Consider the following 22,555-nt stretch of genomic DNA (forward strand, 5'->3'; position numbering starts at 1 on the left):
TGAAAAATCTAAAATACTCTTGTTGTTTGTAAGATAATTTGCACAATTGGGAAGATAGAGAGCTTGACGTCTTAGTTTTTTATAAAGATTCAACACACACAAAAATAATAGAGCAATGCAATAATTATAAGAGACACCAACGTTTCTATGTGAAAAATCTATAAAAGAGAAAAATCACGAGCCCTAGCCTACTTAAAATTCTTCCACTAGTATTTGTCATTGATTATAAATGAGACCTTTCTCAAGAAAAGACATTGATATAATATAAAGAATATATTATGTTGGTGATAGAAGTTAGAAGCTCCATATGGCGTGTGAGCTATCTATAATAGATCATCTGCTTGTAATTTTGGTTATACTTCTTTGAGACGAAAAGATCATAAATTAACAAATACAGCATAAATTTTAGTGATGAAGTTGGGAGCCAAAGCTAATGTTGGCAGTTTGCATCAATTGTATAAGTGTTGGCATTATTAGTAATGGTAAGTGATGAGGTTAATAAGCATTAGAGTACCAAATGATAATGATTAAAAGAATGCAAGTTGGACGACATTATTCGAACGATGGTGGTTGGAAAACTATAGTTGAGTGACGGTGGTTAGTGCCATGGTAGGAAAATGGTGTTTTAAAGGACCATGATATGGTGATAGTGGTCAGAAGGATCGTAGTCGGACAACTCTAGTCAGAGGATCATGGTTGGACAAAAGTGGCTAGAGAATCAAAGTAGAACAACATAGATCAGATGATCGTAGTCAAGAGAAGGTGGTTTGAGTATTGTAGTCAGGTAATGATGATCAAAGGATCGTAGCTAGACGACAGTGGTCGAAGGACAATAGTTCGATGATGGTGATTGGAGGACCATTGTCAGGTGATGGATGTCTAAGAACAATAGTTGAGTGTACGATATCGAAGGACCGTGGGGTGACAATAGTGGTCTAAGAACGGTGATTTGACAATGGCGGTTGACTGATATTTCAATGGTATCGATAAGGTGGTGGCTCGACAACAACATTAGGTGGTGGTCCAATGAGGGCATCAAGCAAATTTTTTGATAAAAAGTGGTTTGGCATTGGCCTGATGGTGGCATCATTTGTCCAATGGTGACAATCGGATGGTGGTCCAATGATGACTGTCAAACATTGGTTCGATGATGATGCTCTCGGATCCTTAAAGCCTCAAATCTATTTTGAATTTCAAGCTAAAATCCAAACTTTTAGTCAACCTTTCATGTATATAGTGGGGGGCCTGGACGATCTAAAATCGTCTTGGACGATCCAGAGAGGAAAATCCAAATCATAGAGGAACAGTAAGGGAACGAGGTCTCACATATAGTGGGGGCCTATTTATATATATTTTTAGAGTGACACGCCTATAAATATATAAAAAAAATTGGAACACCCCATCAGACGGTCTGTGTTGATTCCCTTAATCATAGCTAGACTATTCCTTTTATCATTTAAGCATCTTAATAATGTTAGAATTAAATGATCTTGTTCTCGTTGGATCATTATGCTCGAGATGCTCAACTAGACAAGCATGCAAGATTTAGAGATTGTTGGCTCATCCAATTAATACTATGAAGTTTTCAATCATATTTTAAGTATTCAATTTGGGCTCATTCAAACTCAAACTGAACTACTTTTTCTATATTTAGGTTCATCTCATTGAAACGTTCAGTTCAAATATAGTTTACTAAAATCATAGTTCATATAACCCTAAATCTAATTTTAAGAATTTTCAATTTTATATACTTTGAGATACGTGCTGGACATAGACTATTTTTGATGAGTATCAACCCTAAAACATTTAAAACCAAATGCAGACAGATAAATACATTAATTTTATCAAAATGTTCAGCTGAAAATTTCAACATCTTTGACGTTTAGCAAACCTGAACAAGGCCAAATAACATGAGCTTTTATCAAATTTTTCAGCTGAAATTTTCAACATCTTTGACGTTTAGCAAAACCTGAACAAGGCCAAATAACATGAGCCACATTTATTATTATAAAATTCATATGCAACCATTTAACTTTATAAATAAATAAATAAAATATGAGATTGGTTGCATCTATACCACAAACAGTGACTGTTGCGAATCAAAATAGATTTGCAAGGCATGTTTTTTAACGGCTAGCAAATGCTTTTTTCCTGCAAATTGGCCCCTTGTCCAATAAAAATTTGTGCTTGGGATGATAATTTTATTTTATTTTACTTTTAAGATAAGTTTTAATAAAAATTAAAATATTATTATATAATAAGTATTAATATAAATATACATTTAATAGAATAATGTTGTAAGAAATAATTTAGATATTATTTGGGACAAATTTTTATCATTATTTTTTGTTGCTATTTTTTTAAAAAAAATATTTGTGTTAGATTATTGTTATAGTAAATAATAAGAAAATTGTTGACTTCTATTTTTGTTTGGGATAGATTTTGGCTATTATTTTGTTTCTATTTAAAAAAAATTACTAAAAAATTATTTTGAAAAATAATATATATATATATATATGTATATATATTCGATAACGCCACGTGTTTTATGCTGAGTAGCATTGGGAGAGCTATATATAAACAGGCGTGCTGCTTACGCCAGAAGTGAGCAGCAGACCCTCGTCGGCGCATGTCAAGCTTCTCGTTCCCATTTCTTAGAAATCTCGCGCTTCCTCTGCGGAGCCTATCTCCCCGCCTTTCTCTTCCACTGCCTCGCTTAATTTCTCTCTATCTCCCCAGTTCTCGCCTGCGTTTCCACGGCGTGTCGACAAGGCTTATGGCGTCTTTAGAAAGGAAGCATCGCATCGCGGAAATCGCATCCTCGATCCGCGTCATCCCAGACTTTCCCAAGCCGGGTAATAAGTTTTTGATGAGATTTTGAAGGTGGGTTCGTTTTCAAAATTGCGGGCTTAGCGGTTTTGGTTGGGATGCAGGGGTTATGTTTCAGGATATTACGACGCTGCTGCTTGATCCCAAGGCGTTTGGGGATGCTGTGGAGTTGTTCGTGGAGAGGTATAGGGATCAGCGGATTTCTGTTGTTGCTGGTAAATTTGTTGAATTATTGCTGATTAAATATATATATTTTTTTAAATTTCTTTTACGCTTGAAGAGTGATGCTTTGCTTGGTTATGATGAAGAGACTGTGATTTTGTGAATAAACAGAGTGAGAAAATAATCTAAAGGGTGGGATTCTAGATCATGGGAAACAAATATGTACACCCGTAGTCAGCTATGTTAAGTCAGTCAAACTCATAATGCTACCATGAACCGGCTGAATATTTCTCCAAGATGCCGACACGTGAACCCACTCACCAAAAGCTTTGACTTATCAAAATAAGCATTCTCTTTGAGCGCAACTCACTTTGATATGTTCAATCTGTTGGTTGAGAGCTTTGATTATCAACCAAGAGGTCATGGGTTAAAAGCTTACGTATGTGATGTGTGTGTGAGTTTGTCTTAACTGGACTAAATGTAAAAAAAAAAGTCACCAAACAACTTTCCCTTAAGTATATCATAGTTTTGCAAAGCTCGAAGTCATCTAACAAGGAGAACGCACCAGTAGAATAATGATGCAATCAAAATTATAGGAAACTAAGATTGTATATAAAATTGACTTGTCTTTCTTTCAAAATAACTTTAACAATCACAATAATAAAATATGACAAAACACTACTTATATTAGAACAGACAACACATACAACTCACATGACAAACACAATCTTAGAACATAAAAACACCTAAAAACTTTTCATTGATTGAGAAGAAAGATACAATGGGGGTGGAAACTTGCGGAGAGAAAAATGAGATAATAATCCCGAGACGAAGTTATAGAGAGGAGAAGAGGAAGATATACATAGCTCGCAAACTATCAAAGAAGAACCCTTAGGTTTTCTTTCCAAAAATAAGTCCATAACCTCTAAAAACTGCCCAAAACTCCTCTTTAAATAGGATAGAAGTAGCCCAAAGGACACCCAAATAGTCTCCCAAAGGACACCCAAAAACAGAAAAAAAGGTAGCATTTAAGGCTCCCATAAACCAAACCACCACAACCAGGAACCGGGACAAACAAGAATCGAGGGACCTAGGCAGAGGAACTGAACAACCAAGCAGGGAGCAGGAACCGAACGGTCCAAAGTAAGGGGAATCGGAACAACAGGGAGCAGGAACCGAACGGTCCAAAGTAAGGGGAATCGGAACAGCAGGGAGCAGGAATCGAACAGCCCAAAGCAAGGGGAATCAGGACAGCAGGGAGCAGGAACCGAACAGCCCAAAGCAATGGGAATTGGGACAGCAGGGAGCAGGAACCGAACAACCCAAAGCAGGAGGGGTACGACTTGCTTACATCAAACAACCTTAATCGACTCAGAGCTCAAGAATGTGCTCCTATTCTAAAGATAACAAGAAGTATATAAAATGTTTACACATGATAACTATTTAGTCTTCATATAGTGATGTTATTAGTGATTTTTCTTCAAGTTTTTTTAGCAATCTCAAGAAGCTCTGACAAAGAGTCTACTCAACCTTGAGCCTAACTCTTCTCTTCAAAATTACATTGTTCTAGTAAAAGTTGGATATCAATAGTTTCTATCCTGATCTCTTCCACCTATTCTCTGACAACAATTTTCTTCTATGAGAATCTTGTGTTTCTAACGCACGCAATGAATGTTGTGAGCATTTAGCAGAAATTATACATAAAGGGAAAGAAAGTTGCCTCCTTTATTTCAAAGCCAATATAGAATTTCACTGTAGCCTCAATATCTAAGAAATTAAAAATTTAGAGTAACACTGAAATGCTCAACATCTCTCAATTTATTTGGGTTTCTTCCTGGCAATTCACCTTTCAAATCTACTTAAAAATCACATAGCCCGAGTACTTTTAGGACTACTCGACTGACTCAATGATTTAATCCTTTTATTCACGGAAATTCTTAGGCAAAACAATCACTACTTTACTATATATAATTTTATTCAAATCTTACATATATGTGTCATTCTCTATATAATCCTACTTGGCATCTCTTTGGGATGAAGAGTTCTCTACTTTAATTCTTTTCCCTCCATTTGATAAGAACTCATAGATTTTTTTTCTTCGTGACTATTCCTCATTGTTAATAAGACTAGAGAGGGAGTTGGATTACATCAAGGATCAGCCTTAAATCCATATCATTTTGCTTTAGTCATGAATATTCTCACAAGACATTTGCAACAAGTTGTACCCTGGTGTATGTTTTTTGTCGATATATTCTTCTCGTTGATAAGACTAGAGAGGGAGTTGAAGGTAAACTTGAATAATGGAGGTCAACCTTAGAGTCTAAAGGCTTTTATTTGAGTAGATCTAAAACTGAATATATGGAGTGTAATTTTAGTAATAATAGATCTAGTGAGGGATTGTGACTTTGAGCGATCAATTCATTAATAAGAGTAAACATTTTAGATATCTGGGATCTATTGTTCAGAGTGATGATGAAATAGATGGGAATACTATTAGTAGAATTCAAGTTGGATGGTTGAAGTGGAGGAATGCATCGTGCTTGTTGTGTGATAGAAAAGTCCCTCTCAAACTTATGAGAAAATTCTATAAGATGTAGTGAGACCTGCAATGCTTTATGGTGTAGAATGCTGACCATTAAAAGATAAGCATAATATTCAGTTAAGTGTTGCAGAGATGAGTGGCTTTACTCTTAGAGATAAGATACGAAATGAGCATATACGTGAAAAGGTTGGAGTAGCTCCAATGGAAGATAAGATTAGAGAGAATCGCCTTATATGATTTGATCACATAAAACGTCAGCCTTCTGATGACTTGGTTAGGAAAGTAGATGCATTAGATCTGACTTATATTATGCAAGGTAGAGGTAGACCTAAAAAGACTTGGTTAGAAAATATTATAAATGAATTTTCTTTATAAGATTTAGATGAGAAATTGACTCTTAACAGGACACAATAAAGAAAAATGATTCATGTAGCTGACCCTACATGGTGAGATAAAGGCTTGTTGTTGTTGACTATTCCTTATTGTCTTTGATATGTACAAGTTGTCTAAAACTATGTATTTGGACAGTCATAATAATAGAGCACTGATCTACACCAACCTAGTGTTAAGTGAAGGTGAGGCCGAAATAATCGAAACAAGAACATTTAATCTTATTTGAGACTTATCTCTTCAAGTGAACTTGATTAGTCAAAAAGAAACTGTACAAAAGATATACATACTCTATTATTATTTCAATCTTTAAATGTTTCAAATTCCATGGGGTAATTTTTATTCATTACGTCATTTAATTGTATTAGAAATTCTAGGTGTTTTTTGATATAATTTCTTTTTAATTGCACAGTGAATGGTGCTCCGTTACGTTCATTCAGTGCAACTTTTCTTTGTTATGATTGTCTGACTTGTGCAGGTGTTGAAGCAAGAGGCTTCATCTTTGGCCCACCCATTGCCCTGGCTATTGGTGCAAAGTTTGTACCTTTGAGAAAACCAAAGAAGTTACCAGGTAACAGGTTTATTCTTTTAATTTTGTGTCTTAGGTGGGACTGTTTGATATGTATGGATATACAGTAAGGCAAGTATTTCCCTTAAAGTATCCTGCCTTATTCCTAGTTCAACTGTGTTTTGTTGAAACAGTTATTACATATGCCTAGTCTAGTATTAGCTATTGAGAATAGAGATGCTAAATCTAATTTTGTCTCGTTAATTTTGTCACATTTATTATAATGATTTACCTCAGTGTATGGCAGTTCCCAAAGTTTAAATCTGATGTACTGGCATGAGTTGCTGAAAATAGGGGATATTAAATCTTATGTTTTTCTAGTGAATTTTAATATTTTTAACAAAATGTTTTACCTTAGTTTTTTAAGTTGGAAGTTCCCAAAGTGCAAACACGAATCTTGGTTTGGAATCCAAAATTAAGATCCTCGTGTAAATAAATCTTAATGGCAATCATAGCGGGTGGGAAGTTATTGCAGGTTCATTGGTGATAAACTCAATGAAGGTCTATACTTTTATTTGGATATGACGATGTTTGGTTGCCACATGAAGATTGAACCTCATATGATTGCCATTATATATCATGGCTTGTGAAATGAAATTGCGAAAAATTAAGAGATAAGAAATAGAAGAAAAGAACTTGAATCTTATGCCATTATTTCATCCATAGAAGAGGTACATATTTATAGATGTTCGAATATACAAATCATATGTATTTGATTATTAAGGAGTAATCAATGGGAGTCATATGTGAAAGAACAAATTGTAACAAATTGTTGAGGTGGACTACTATTTTGTTGTTGATTTAATCGGAGCATATGGATTTTTGATATAACACATGAGTGTGAGCTACAACGGGGTTTTTTTAAATAGAATTCTCACGCTCCCCTCAAGTTGAGAATTGATCATTCGTAGCTTAGAAGTTAAGTTATCTAATTGTCATTGATCAAAGGTTTTGATAAGGATATTGACTTTCAAAAGTTTTATTGGAGCATACTGTATTTGAATAATCTCTTGATCAAATTTTTCTTTAATAAAATATCTATTAATTTTAACATGTTTAGTTCTATTATGGTGAACTTGATTTTTAGCTATGTTAATTGAGTTTAATTATCTCACATTATTTTCATGGCTTAATTAATATGAATATTTGGGTCTTCCAATATTTTTTTAGCCACATTCCTTATAAATTTCGTTAGTTGTGGCCCTGAATATGCTTCAATACTACTTCTAGCAACTACAGCTTGTTTTTTAGTTCTCTAGGTGGCTAGGTTTCTGATGCGCCTTGGACATAAAAATAACAAATAAAAGAGAAGAACAACTTAAGATCACTAAGATAGGGCTGATTTTTTAATTTCTTCTTCAATAATAAAGCAAGATATAGTTAAACTACTATTTGAGAGGTACAACTCTCCCACAAACCCTAAATTCCGTTAGAAATTCACAACAAACACTAGAAAAATAAATTCAACAATATCATAAATTTAACCCTAAACAACTCCCCCCTTAAATAGTCCTAGAATGCAATAACATAAATAGAATATTCCTAAATAATTTAAACATAATTTAGGAAACCTTCATAAATAATTAAACATAATTTAAAAAACCTTCCCCAAAAATTAAATATAATTTAGGAAACCTTTTAAACAATTAAATATGATTTAAGAAACATTCCTTAACAATTAAACATAATTGGGTGAGTGGGGCGGTGAGTAGCTCCTTCACCTTGTGCTTTATTTTGTTCTGCTGTTAGTACAGAAGACAAGACAGCAACGGCAGCTGCTCTTTGAGAACTACCCTTAGTTATACGGACTGGAATTGGGTTGGTAGGCTTTGATTTGAAATGAGGATCAAATGCATAACAATGCTGCTAAAGCTGATGCCCTCTGAGTGGGTCCACTTTCACTTGCATTATTTGATTTATCCTTAGAATCTGAAGCATGAAAAATTGTCCCGAACAAGATTGCAAGCTTCTTCTCAAAAGAACTTCCATGGGCAGCAGCCTTTGCACTATCCCAGGAGAAATATGCCTTAAAGAAGCAGGGCTCATTACCATCCGTGACTTTATAAAGGGGCACATCTGAAGCTAGACCTTTTAAGAACACTGCAAACTCTATGTATTTCTGGCATTTATTAAATGCCTTTTGTTTGTCCTTGGTTTCTACACACTGACCAATCCAAGTAAAAACCTCAGAATGCGTGTCAAGTATCCACCTATCCTCGCTTAACAGATCATCTTGCTCAATGTTGAAAAAGGAGAGCATGCACAAATGGGATCTCTAACAATATCTGTCGCAACTTTATTGCTGGAAAAACTTTGTTTTCCTCCAAGAGCGAACCAAAAAGCAGAACTCTCTGTTCCCTCTGCATGTTTAATCCAGCCCTAGGCTTAAAAAATTCTGCAATGTTTGTGGCCCAATGATGTTGCTCAACCGTGCTTGATGTCCCTTGCCATATAAAGATTGTATTTCCAGATTGCAGAAGAAAGCTGTCATAGGAATGCATAGAGAGTGTAGAAACATGTCCCTGGACAGCAGAAATGATGAAACCAATTCTCTCAGTAGACACAGATTCAATTCACTTCTGAATTACTTGATTTCCGTTTTGATCACAAACACATTGCAAAACATGCCCATCAAGCTCAAATACAAGCTGTGTTTTCTAATCAAATTCAATCACTTTAAGTGCCTTTTGTATCACTCGGCAACCCTACATTTGAAGGCTCAATGGAAATACATGCTCGACAAGCTGATTTGCAACTTCCTTCCTCTCCTCAGGACTTCCATACTCAAAAAACTTATGGATAACATAATTCCCAAATACATCAGTCATTAATGTTGAAGCATGTGGAAGAATTTCTTGAAAGACAGATGCCTTCTCTTTAGCACTACAGCTTTCCAACTTCTGCTGAATAATACGACTTCCATGTTGTTCAGCGCTGAACTCTGACAATGTGTCCAGCTAAGATAACTCATCTACGGGACTTACTGGATTTCAACTCTTCAATAAATGAGTGCAATTTTGAATCATCAATCTTATCATTCAATATTTTGCCTTCCCAGGATATGCACCTCCACCCCTAACAGAGCTACCAGATGACCTATTTCTCTCACTTCTTCTACCAGAAGTTACTGAATTAGCCAAAGGTGATCCTGGATAAACAGGACTGGTAAGGGGAGAAATTGGATATTGCATGAAGAGGCCAAGGTTGGCGAAATTCCCAAAAAAAAATTGAATTAGCAGTTCCTCCCCTCCTGATACTTGGAGAGTTAACAACTCCAGATCTTAGGACATGAGAGCTCTGATCAGATGAATAAGTAAAAGGTAATGAACCTTTCTGTGGATCAAAACCTGGAGAACTCCCAATAGCACTTTCCCTGAGAGCTGCTGGTCAAATTGACCTTGACTAGCATATGCATGTGTGGAAGGATGCTGAGGATAAGACACATACATTGGCTCCATATATGGATGTTGAGTTGCAACCACCATTTGTCCCATTTTTCCATAATACCCTGGAACAACATTTCCTCTGGAGGGAACACCGGAAGGCCTCGTATCATAGTTAGAGCCCGTGGAATTTTCATAAGGAATCTGAATAGCATTATAAGAAGCATAACACAAATATAAGGGTGGTAGAAGCGAAGCATTCACGGTGACTTCGCCAATGCCAAACTATGGAGGAAACAAGTTTAATGGTTGGAGATTAGGGTGATATGGTGCTCCAAAGGCAACAACAGTAGCATAAAGTCGCGTGTTCGATCCACACTAACTGCACCCAAAGCTTCTTCATCCTCCAGTGTAGCGGTTGTCGTGATCCCTCCATGTTTCTCCTGGGTATGGAGGGTGGGAATCTCACCTTTCTTCCATTCTCCTCCCATGATCCGATTCCCATGGCTTGGCTAGTCCACTACCATTGCCCAAACAACCTCCCATAGTGGTCGGTCACCCTAACACCTTCACCATAAAACTCCCTTCATGCTGTCCCCCTAGCAAAGAACCCTACTTCCTCCCTTATCAAAGCCCTAAGAGGTGGCTCTTAATAAAAGCTCTCTTCGTCGAACTCTTCCTGTCTGATCTCTTTCCCTTTAGATTTGGCTAAGGGAATTCCGATCAAATCTTAATTTGGATTAGCAATCAGACCCGTCAGTGGGGTTTTGGATCGCATCTCCATAAGCTTTCTCATCATCTCCTCCAGAATTTCTCTTCCCTTTGGTTCAGCCCTATGAATCACTGGTGGAGCTTTCAATTACATCTTGATCGTTTTCTTCATCATATCTTTCACATTTTCAAAGCGGTTATATATGGATGAGAGCCTTCAGTCCATGGATGAAAACCTATAATTACCTACAATTCACCTCTCTAATTCTATAATTTTCACAATTTATTATTCAAATAAATTGCATAAAATCAACTTACACTAACATAACAATTTACCTCAAAACCAGTTTCTCTCCTCATATAACATTTAAATTTCCTATTTACTTGTTAATAACACTCATAACATGAAATATATCTAGGCGAGCGCATATAATAATAAACATAATACTGATAACTTCGCTGATGTAAGGAATTTGAGCCATCTATTCCTTTTCTCATTTAGTCTTTGGTGACTATTTTATGGATAACTGAATGGACTGACAGTGGAGTACTATCATGCCAGCTATTTTTCATGTCAAGTCATTCCAAGATTTCTCCATGTTCTTTTGTGATAAGTATAACTTTCTCAATGCTTCGGATCATGTGTTTCTCCATGCCATGTTTGCATTGAGATCTTTCATCTTGAACTAACTTGATTGAAATTTTAATTAATATATCTCTAATATGTTCTCTTCTGTAATCAACATGTCATCATCATGAAACAACATATAAATACATGATCCATGTAGGAACTTCCTATGTTATACACATTTGGCATGGTCATTTCTAGATTATTTCTAACCTAGGATGAATTTATCAAATCTTTTATGCCATTGTGAAGGAGATTGCTTCAAGCCATATGAAGACTTCTTAAGCAAGCACACATGATCTTACTTACCGAAAACCAAGAATCATTTTGGTAAATTCATGTAGAATTCCTTCTCAAGCTCACTGTGTCATCTTTACATTAGGTTGTTTTAACTCCTGCTCGGATAGAGGTACAATGACAAATAATGCATAAATAGAAGTATGTTTAACAATAGGAGAGAATATCTCATTGCAGTCAAAGCCCATGCTTTCTCATTGAATAAAATGCTTTGTCGCTGCTTATGCTTTGAATCTAGTGTCCTCCACTCAAGGGATATTTTCCTTTTGTCTGCAAGACCCACTTGCACCTTACAATCTTCTAACCAAGCATCACTGCATGTCTTGTTCTTATGGAGAGACCTAGTCTCCTTTACATGGTTAGATGCCACTAGAGGATTCATCATTGCTACAACCTTTCTATCAGGACATGACTATGGTTTAATTAAATTAACTACAATAGGCAACGCATAATCTACCATATCAGCATGTTTTTACCTGCATGGAGGGCTGCTTACCCTAGACTCTCTGCTCTTAGTAATGTTGTACTGACTCTAGGGACATGTTGCTGTATTGTTCTGCTCTTTGAGAGGTTAATCTTAGTTTGATCTTCTGTTGTCTCCTTTTGCACTACATTTTCTTCTGAGAGCTTCAGCTTTTTTTGTCTTAGTTTGATCATAGGAAAGTGTAGTTCTCTTCCCGTGACTTTAACTTATCTCCTGAAACATTAGCATTCAAGGAACCAAAAAAATTGACGTGAGAATAATTAGTAAAATAACCAGATCATATCTCCTCGGGTCTTTCCAAATCTACGGTTATAGGAGCTGATTCGCTAAGTAATAAGACATGCTGATAGCTTTCACCATATATAAGACATGTTGATAGCTTTCACCGAAACTATATATATATATATATATATTTCTTTTTCTGTTACTGTGTAATTTAATAGATTGATCTCAATTGAAGGAAGCTATTTTTTATCTTGACAGGTGGCCATTGTCAACTGCTTTATTTCATCCTAAATGGCCCAATATCTTGATTCTTTTGCTGCTGTTCGTTGAACAAAATAAATTAATATTCCATAACACATACATTCAATTGGTATTTCGATATTCTTTCTTCAAATTAGAAATGTAAGCGGTTTCTATGCTTTTCTTTATGGACTATACAATCAGAACCTTGGTGCAGTTTCGGATCTTCTGTTTGCCATAGCATTGATGTAAGATTTGTTTTGTGGTGTAGAAGTATTAGTTTTCTGATGTAATGTATTCTACATGCCCCTTCTCTTACACTAGGCTTTTCTATGGCTCACCGATGTTTGATAGCTACATTCTAATAAGATCAACTTTTGTTCATTGAAAAATTAAGGTTGCAACTTTTTGGAAATCATACTGATTTTTAAGTACTTTTTACTGTTTTGAGCCTTTCTTGGAGACCTTTTAGTTTGATCGGCCTTATATGAAGGCAACACTGAAGTGATCAAATTGTATTGGCGACTTGTATTCTTCATGAATTCAGGGTTCTTAAGCATGTTGAAAATGAGAATAATTGTTGATCATCTTGTTTTCACAGGTGAAGTCATTTCAGAAGAGTATTTACTCGAATATGGTGCAGATAAAATTGAGATGCATGTTGGTGCTGTTCAGCCTACTGATCGGGCAATTGTAATTGATGATCTTATTGCAACGGGAGGGACCTTACGCGCAGCAGTCAAGCTACTTGGTAAATTGCCTTCATTTTGAGCTACATTAATATTATCAATTGCGTGCTAATTAGTATCTGCATTTTTCGGGGAAGGCACCTTTTGCTATCCAGACCTTTTTGAATCTAATAGGAATTCTATTCTGCGGCTCTCTTTTGATATGAAAAAATTTTCAAACTATTGAAGGACAAGAATATTGTCCATATGCCTATTAAAAAGCATGTACTGATACTCATGAGTTAAGATTTGCAATTTAAATGCTATTAACTTGGATAATCATTTTCCTGATGCAAACAAAAATTACATATAATCCTTCTCAAATGGAAATTTAAAGATTGAAACATAAAAGTTTACGATTAAGCCTTTTGCTGCAATTATAAAACCCATTTGTATTGATTTTGACTAAAATTAGTCATGCTTAAAAAACTAAGCTTAAATTAAATGGAAGTAATAAAAGATAACAAAATTAAAAAATTCAAATCTCATGCTGGTACATGGAAATGACTTCTAGATATTGGAACTCACACTTACACCACGCTTGAAGGAATATACATTTAACCAAGCATTTGTTTGATTTAAATGAATTGAATTTTTTTATTAAGCCAAAGCTTGTTCTTTTATATACCTTAGATTTTGATATTCATTATCATCAATCACTAAATTGGCTACCACATAATCGGTTTAATTAAAATTCACAAACTTATGTAGATCTCATTATAATAAAGATGAAAAAATTTGAAATAGTTGTTAAATATATATGCATCTCTCAGTAACACCGCTAAAATAGTCATACTTGTTGGCTTTTAAAGATGCTTGATTGTTAGATCGGGTCCCTTTTGGCTAAGGTCGATCTTCTAAATTTCTGGTTGAATTTCATCTATTTAATCAATCTTCAAATTTAACATTTGGGAGGGTTTCTATGTATTTTTCTTCAAAAACAAGTGATTGGCTAAGGTTTTGTTTGGCAATACTTTCTTACTGTTTTTTAAAGTAGCTTTTTAGTATAAAAATAAAAAAAATTATACTAGAAAGCTGTTCTAAACAAAGCCCAAATTGAAGCCTTTAAACTATGAATTTTAACTCATGATTGTTTGGATTTCATCACATAATTTGTTGTATTAGAATCCTAGATTATTAGATGTCCTCATCAGTCTTGTTGTAGGGCAAAGTTAGCACGTTTTGAAATAACGAAGAATCAGCTAAGGTAGAAGTAAGATGAGTGCTTCCATAATGCAGGGATATTGGAACAGATGAATTCACAGGCTGACTCTTGCTAGGATAGGCCACTATTTCCATTGATGATAATAAATTATTTTGTGGTGTAAATTTTTTATATTCCATCCTATTTATTGTGTTCTGCAATTTTTTGTATTATAACCTATCGCCAATTCTGTGTAGTCAGGTTAATTCAAAATTATCTTTTCATACAAAGTCTGTGCTGGTTTAACAGATTATTGCTTAGTGTTAGTTTTTTAGTGCTTAAATGGAAAAAGCTTGCTGACTCCAATTAGATGGGATAAGGCTGATGATGATGATTATGAAATGGTAAATGCTAATAACATGAGAAGTAATGCAATAGTTTAGGAATCACAGATTATTGCTTAGTGTTAGTTTAGGAATCACAAATCAGCATTAGTTTGTGGAAAATTTTGTTCATAAAATTGGTCTGAACATAACGATTAAATCCCGTTATTTTTTAATGCATCTATTTATAACGCATTTTGTGAAACTTACTGCTACAATTGTACTTCCAGAACGTGTTGGTGCGGAAGTGGTTGAATGTGCCTGTGTCATTGAGTTGCCAGAGCTGAAGGTAAGCTATTTACTTTGCTTTCAGTATGAAACTTTGAGATCTTGACCGACCTTTTCTGCTTCTTTTTCCTAATCATAATGCCTTTTGATTTTCCACAATGTTATGATTAAGAAGGCAACATTGAAGCATCTTAGTGCTTGAACTTACTGTTGTAAATTTAATATTAGGACTAATTTGATTGTTTGAAGTTACAAATCATGTTTTGTTAAACAATGATGTTTGTTAAATTCATGATTGGATATAATTAAGACCCTAATTTCAATTTCAAATTTTACAAATCTCCTGAAAACTCTTCAACAACAATAACATCAAGCCTTTTTCCCACTACATGGTGTCGGCTACTTGAAATATTTTTCTCCATTGTGTCCTATTTAGAATCAAATTCTCAATTAAATCTAATAAAAAAATGTCATTTCTAATATTTTCTAGCCAAAACTTGTTAGGTCTACATCTTTCTTAATGTTGGTCAAATCTAATACATACTCTCCTAATTGGGCATCGGAAGGCCGACGTCTTATGTCACTATAGGAAAAAAAAAGATTTCCGGCGGACAAAGACGGATTTGCGGTAGAGATTTTCGCAGAAAAGTTTGGATGACTTTTTTGGTGGATTTACGACTAAAAATTTGCCGCAAATTTGTGGTGAAAATTGCCGCCGCAAGATGACCTTAGCTAACTGATTCATTCTCCATTCGTTTCATTTGCGTAGTTTGGCTCTCTGTTCTTCGACTTCACTCCGCCGTTTTGTTCCTCTTCAACTTCGCTACTTCATGTCGGCTTGTTTGTTGCTCTTCGGCTTAGCCTCTGCTGGTTCGTTGCTCGAACTCTCTTCCTTAGCCTCCGATGGTTCGTCACCTTCGCCTCTCTCGGTTCGATTATTCATCTTCGACTTCGGCCGACCTGTTCGTTGCTCAACGACCTTGCCTACTTCATGTTCTCTGTTAATCTTCGACTTCGCATGATCTCCGACTCTTCGTTAATTGTCGAATTTGTCCGATTAAACGAAGTTGTTGCTCTTTGATCGTTACTTATGATTTCTGCTTTAAGTGTGTCCCCATTGTTGTTTATGGCTCACGAAGTCTTTTCATGCAAGCCCTTCATAGAGGTTGATCTATTCCCTAGCTTGCATTCTTTCTGGAATATAGATCTTAATATTAGTGGAAAAATGATATTTTCTTTAGATGTATGTTCAAGGAACATTTGTTATATAGTAAGAGTTCTCAATGTTAGCATAACACTTGGAAGAATGAGTTTACTCTCACATTCACATTCGATAGTTAAATAATATGTTTGGATAGAAATAACAATTGGTTGCATCACTCATATGCTTTAGCTTGTGGATTGTAATGGGTTTGACCGCTAGTTTATTAGACTTAGCATTAGTATCTCTTTGATCGACAATCAAGGGCGGATCCTAGTTCACCTCAGGGTGGACAAATGCCCACCCTAAAAAAATTTTTTTAATGCATTAGAGAGATACTTTTGTAAATTTGACCCCCCTCAAAAATAAATTTTACCCTACTTTAAGTAATTTTGTGACTCTATGCCCATCTCGACTCCCGAAGTTTGAAAGACGAACGATTCGCAAATCGCGTTTGCCTACTCCAGCCTTTGTCTTCGCCCTTCTTTACCTTCGGCTTCGCACTTCGCAGGCAGCCATAACCTTCTTCTTCGTCCGCGTCTTAGCCCTCATCTTCTTCTTGGCACTCTTCTCGGTGGTTTGAAGAGGTTGCCATTCTTTGCAGCCTTCGGTTTGATTAAAGCCTTCAATCTTTGCTTCAATTTGAAGGTAACCTTTATCTAATTCAACTATTTTTTTAGATGTTCTGTTTTAAACGCTCTTGAGAAATTTTTTTCTTTTTTTTAAGTTTTTAATTCATCTTATAAATTTGATAGCATTATATTGATTAAATTAAAAATAATAATTTTATTATTAATATTATTTTTATTTTAATTAAGTAAAATTTTGCCCACCCTGAAAAATGAAGCTGGATCCGCCCCTGTCGACAATCCCAAAAATGTGGTATCATGGACGATGGTTTGTCTAGGATCGGGAATGCCTTTAGGCTATGACATAGGTCATCTCATCAGGAATTTTACCTTTACCTTTGTATGTGCCCTTACCCTTAATGTTCTTCCTCCACAACCGCCAAAGCCTTTTTGATGTCTCCCTCCCTCTCGATCTCTCCCTCACATCTGCCAACAAAAAGCCCCTCTATGCCTTCTCATTCCTCGATCGAAAGCCATGATCGACAAACTCTTCCTTGCTCGTATTCTTCAATAGTGAATTCTCTTTTTACATCCTCCCCTTCTTGCTCCACTTCTCCATCTCTTTCAATACCCACAAAAAACATATGAGAATTTTTCCTTCTAGTTCAATTCATCTAAGAATGTCACGACCAACCCGACCGGAATGAATCCCATCGCGTTGAGTGGCGACGGATGAATCCAGGATCTAGCTTTGGAATTTGGTTTTAGACTTTCTTTCAAATAATAATACAGAAAACACAGAGTTACTATAAACTTCTAATATACAGCAATTCATCAATCATTTTCTTTCTTCTCATTCTTCAAAATAATCATGTACAATACAATGCATGGCTATAAATAGAAAGAACAGGACAGAAGAACAGAATAGCCATGACCGTACAAAAATCAAAAGTACAAAAATACCTAATCTCAGATCAGACACAGAACGGCTATTCCAACACCTCCTTCCCTTTCCCAGAACCTGAAAACCACGCAGATAACAAGGATGAGCTAATAGCTCAGCAAGACTACACTAGCCAATCAAAATCTCCAGAAACTCTCATATCAAATTACGCATGAAGGCGTTAAAAACATTTGCCATATAGAATTTAGATAATCGTACAACAATCAGAATATCAGACATAGGTCAGAGATTCACACAAAATAGAAATCAAACAGAATACTTATATTCGTTCAGAACAAATGAAGTAACAGAGACAGAAGAACTGAATCAAATTTATGTCACAGAATTATTCAAATTAGAATTCAAATCAAAGTTCAGAACAGATTTAAGAAAACATTCAAATCACATTTCATCACAGATTTCCCTGACCCAGACAGAATCTCAAAGGATTCTGTCCCCTTATGCCTCCCTTCCCTGACACAGACAGAATCTCAAAATATTATGGCCCCTTATGCCTCCCTTTGTGCTTACAGCACCAGAACATATCAGATATACAAAATTATCAGATCAGAATTCATTTTTCAGATTCCCGGACCCTGACAGAATCTCAAAGGATTCTGGCCCCTTATACCTCCCTTCTCTGACACAGACAAAATTTCAAAGGATTCCGGCCCCTTATAACTCCCTTCTCATATCACAGCACATCAACATCAAATCATATCAGATACAGAGAAATCAGATTCGTATCAGAATATCGTTCACATCGAACATCAAATCACATCAGATTCAGAGAAATCAGATTCGTATCAGAATATCGTCGGAGAGTATAACGACAAACAACGGAAATTCAACAGAACAAAATTCACAGTTTTAGAAAATTATAAAATTACGAGAGATCGTAGAAAATATCATTTCAAGACTTTCATTGTACTGAAGCAATATTTTTCAACATCCAAAAAATTTTCTATTCGATAAAAACTCCGCAGAATTCAAACTACCTGGTGAAAACTTTCTAGAAATTACTCAAAATGTGCAAAAACATCATCTCTACAACATACTAAAAGTTGCGCGGTAAAAGTTTCGTCAATACAAAGATAAATCACTTTTAGGCTAACGTAAACGAAAATCGTAACAAGAATTCCGTCAAAAATCACATTTCTGAAAATTGAGAAAGGCATAATGTGCCTTACCTCGAGTCGATCAACTTTCCCAACTACGGCGACGGACGAAAACGGACCAAAGTCACCCAAAATCCACTTTTTCTTTCTCTTCCTTCGTATTTCTCTCATCCTCTTTCTCTTTCTTCAAAAATATCTCAAATTGGATATGTGCCCTTACCCTTAATGTTCTTCCTCCACAACCGCCAAAGCCTTTTTGATGTCTCCCTCCCTCTCGACCTCTCCCTCACATCTGCCAACAAAAAAGCCCCTCCATGCCTTCTCATTCCTCGATCGAAAGCCATGATCGACAAACTCATCCTTGCCCGTATTCTTCAATAGTGAATTCTCTTTTTACATCCTCCCCTTCTTGCTCCACTTCTCCATCTCTTTCAATACCCATAAAAAACATATGAGAATTTTTTCTTCTAGTTCAATTAATCTAAGAATATGATCATCAAACTTCTTTTATTATTAATTACTATTATTTGCATAGATTATAGAAGCATGGGCCGACCTCTCTGGATTGAAGAGAATGTATAAGCCGACCGCAATAGTGCTTGGGACAGTCCAAATTTTACACAAAGAGAAGGGATTAGAATAAACAAAATTGAGCTTTTAACGTCGGGGGCCTGGGTAGCTCCCTCCATATTGGGGGTTTAGTTCCACATACTGAGCACAGACGACTATTGATAAGAATTTTAATAAATTTGAATAATTTATTTAGTTATGCATATTAATCTAAGTATATTGCATAAGGAGTTGCTAGGTAGAGTGTATGCTTTTTTACATTCTTCTTACATGTCACCAATAATAGTTAGTAAAATTCACAAATTTCATAATGAAAATAATCTCATTGGCTACAAATTAATAGAGACATTGATGGAGGGTTTAGTAGGTTGTGAATTATAATAATTGCTTTGTTAAAATCCCTAAAAGATGATGTAGAATCATTAGACAAATTAAATTCTTTAATCTTCAATCAAATAAATTGAAATTTGCTCAATCAAACTCGAAGTGCATGAAAGCCTGTGATCTATTTAAACTAAAAGAAATAGTTTCACCACTAAGATCTTTTGGATACTTTTTCCCTTAGATCTGCTCAAGAAATATGAAATCATTAAATAAAGAGTAAAAACAGTAGCAACGAAAAGAAGTTAACGTTGTGGTACTCACTGCATTGGGATATTCTGACCCTTTTATTATTTGTTCTTTTCCAATCCATTTTATTGTTACGTATAATTTCCTCAGAAACTTCTGCATTATAATTACTGCAGGGTCGGGAGAAATTAGGAGACATTCCACTTTTTGTTCTCGTAAACGGAGCTTGACGGTATGTTCATTCTTCAACTTCTCCTATTTTGAATGCAGTTTGTGGCTTTCAGTATTCATCTATAGTGATAAGAAGTTTGTATCTTATGCATTATTACATGTGTGAATGCCAGATTTATTTTATTTATATATATAGCATTTCAAGTTGGTTTATATATTTTTAAATTTATTGTATTTTTTTTTTCTTTTAAGAGCTTTTAAAACCTGGCCGGCCGGTTTAATCGGTGGAATCGTGAACCTCTCGTTGTGGCTGCAGAAAATACAAAATAGATTGCAAAGTTTATATTTATTATTCAATTCATCAATTATAATGCAATATAAGACTTTATATGAGTTATTCGTATTTAGTTATTCGTATAATGAGTTCATCCATCCTCAAAAGAAGATTGATTCCAGCCCTGTAGCTATAGCATTTTGGAGAAATGGTTTTAGCTTCACAAGTAGGAATGATTGTATTTATTAAAGGACAATATTTGAGTGAAAATGTTATAATTAAATTTCAGTTACAATAAATTTTATATTATTTTGAATTGAATATAATATATAGAACATTAATTAAATTTTATATTGTATTCATCTCAAAGTAAATCAAATAATTTAAGATTTATCTTAATGAAAAAGAGTGATCAGAATATTATGATCAATGGCAGAGAATTAATGATTGGACAGGCTGAGATTCTCTTTTATATATAATGCTTTATTCAAATTTTGAATTAGCATTTTATATAAAGTACCATAGAATTATTGTGCATGAAAATTATCTACAAAACATTTTAATTTGCAATTAGATTACATGATAACACTTTTTTTAATTTAAAATTTCATCCATTTTATCAAATTATCATATGTCATTAAGATGGTGGTGAGGCCTACAATGCTTTATGGTGCCGAATATTGGCCATTAAAAAAGAAGCATAATACTAAGTGTGGCATAAATGAGGATGCTCAGGTGGATGAGTGGCTTTACCCTTAGAGATAGGATACGAAATGAGCATATATGTGAAAAGGTTGGAGTAGCTCCAGTAGAAGATAAGATTAGAGAGAGTCGCCTTAGATGGTTTGGTCACATAAAAAGGCGGCCATCCGATGACCCGGTTATGAGAGTAGAGGTATTAGATTTGACTTGTGTTAAGAAAGGTAGGGGTAGACCTAAAAAGACTTGGTTAGAAAATATTAGGAATGACCTTTCTTTATTAGATTTAAACGAGAATTTGACTTTTAATAGGATACAATGGAGAAAAAAGGATTCATGTAGCCGACCCCACGTAGTGGGATAAAGGTTTGATGTTGTTGTTGTATCATATGTCATTACAGATAAATCTTTTAAAAAAAAATTCTAAAGATGATATATTTTTACCCAAAGCATATGCATAGTTTCTAATTTATGCTATATAAAAAAAAATTCAGTTTTGGCTTTGTTTTATTTGACATGACAGCCATGCATTTGCTATAGTTTGTGTCATATTATTAGGCCAATTGGCTCTTAGATATTTGTATTATTTGGCTGATTAAGTAAACAATTAATGTCCCCAAAATAACTGAGCTGGGGGCCACTGAGACAAATCAGTTAAGCTTAAACATCTAATTTGACTTTGCCCCCATATTATTATTTTTTTTTTTTTTGCAATATGAATTTATAATGTTTTAATAATCTTAAATAGATATATTCATAGAACAAAAAGAGTTTCAAAGAGCCCATAAGAAAACAATTGTGAATCAAAATTTGTAGCTATTATTATGAACATTTCATATTAGTGATGATCCATTAATTTTTTATTGGCCATATTCAAATAATCTGAAAAGTTATAATCATGACTTCATAATAGAATAAATCATATAATATGAAATTATAAAGTAAAATTCATTTACAATATACCAACAAATGTTTTTGGGATAAAGACTCTTGGTAATCATTAGATGGATTAATTTTTCAAATATTTGATTTTGAGCCAACTTAATGGTGATTAATTTTTATCATAATGAGTTAAATTTTGTTATTGGATAGTTTATTTATTGGGATGCCTCTCGCTCTTAGATAGGGCGGAACCTTAAAAAAATTATTATATGATTTTTTATGTAATTTGTCCACCGTCATATATGTTTTAGTCTTTCTTACAAGGATTTTTTAGGCAATTCTCCCCCTTTAAAAGTTTTAAAATATTATGGTCTTTAGGCAATTGCCCCCAGCATAATTAAACACATTATATAGAGGCGTTATTGTTAGGGAACGATGAACAAAAAATAAAGAGAAACAGTAAAAATTAATCCAAAAATATCCTTATAACCAAAATTTGTTTCAGAGGCGATGTCCTTTGATCCCGCAAGGTCGAATCCTGCGAGGGGGCGTTGACCCCTTGGACTCCGTCATATATGTGAAATCTTTAAGGCTGGTTTTGTCCCTGCTTAGATAT

At 34.8% G+C, this 22,555-nt stretch overlaps 1 protein-coding gene across 1 annotated transcript; it reads left to right on the top strand.

The window, feature by feature from the left end:
- Nucleotides 1–2,594: 2,594 nt before the first annotated feature.
- Nucleotides 2,595–20,302, top strand: LOC110103676 (adenine phosphoribosyltransferase 1). The gene is made up of 6 exons (XM_020832477.2): nucleotides 2,595–2,855; nucleotides 2,934–3,044; nucleotides 6,402–6,494; nucleotides 13,061–13,210; nucleotides 14,945–15,003; nucleotides 20,090–20,302. The coding sequence occupies exons 1-6, from the start codon at nucleotides 2,630–2,632 to the stop codon at nucleotides 20,141–20,143; spliced, it is 693 nt and encodes a 230-aa protein (XP_020688136.1). The 5' UTR covers nucleotides 2,595–2,629; the 3' UTR covers nucleotides 20,144–20,302.
- The last annotated feature ends 2,253 nt before the right edge of the window (nucleotides 20,303–22,555 follow it).

This window comes from Dendrobium catenatum, unplaced genomic scaffold (genome assembly GCF_001605985.2).
Source record: "Dendrobium catenatum unplaced genomic scaffold, ASM160598v2 fragScaff_scaffold_1463, whole genome shotgun sequence".
NCBI lineage: Eukaryota > Viridiplantae > Streptophyta > Magnoliopsida > Asparagales > Orchidaceae > Dendrobium > Dendrobium catenatum.

Excerpts from the sequence above, each read along its gene's own strand:
- LOC110103676 (XM_020832477.2), top strand. The coding sequence starts at position 2,630 with ATGTCAAGCTTCTCGTTCCCATTTCTTAGAAATCTCGCGCTTCCTCTG. Across the intron at positions 3,045-6,401 it reads GCGGATTTCTGTTGTTGCTG|GTGTTGAAGCAAGAGGCTTC; the intron begins GTAAATTTGTTG and ends TGACTTGTGCAG. Across the intron at positions 15,004-20,089 it reads TTGAGTTGCCAGAGCTGAAG|GGTCGGGAGAAATTAGGAGA; the intron begins GTAAGCTATTTA and ends TAATTACTGCAG.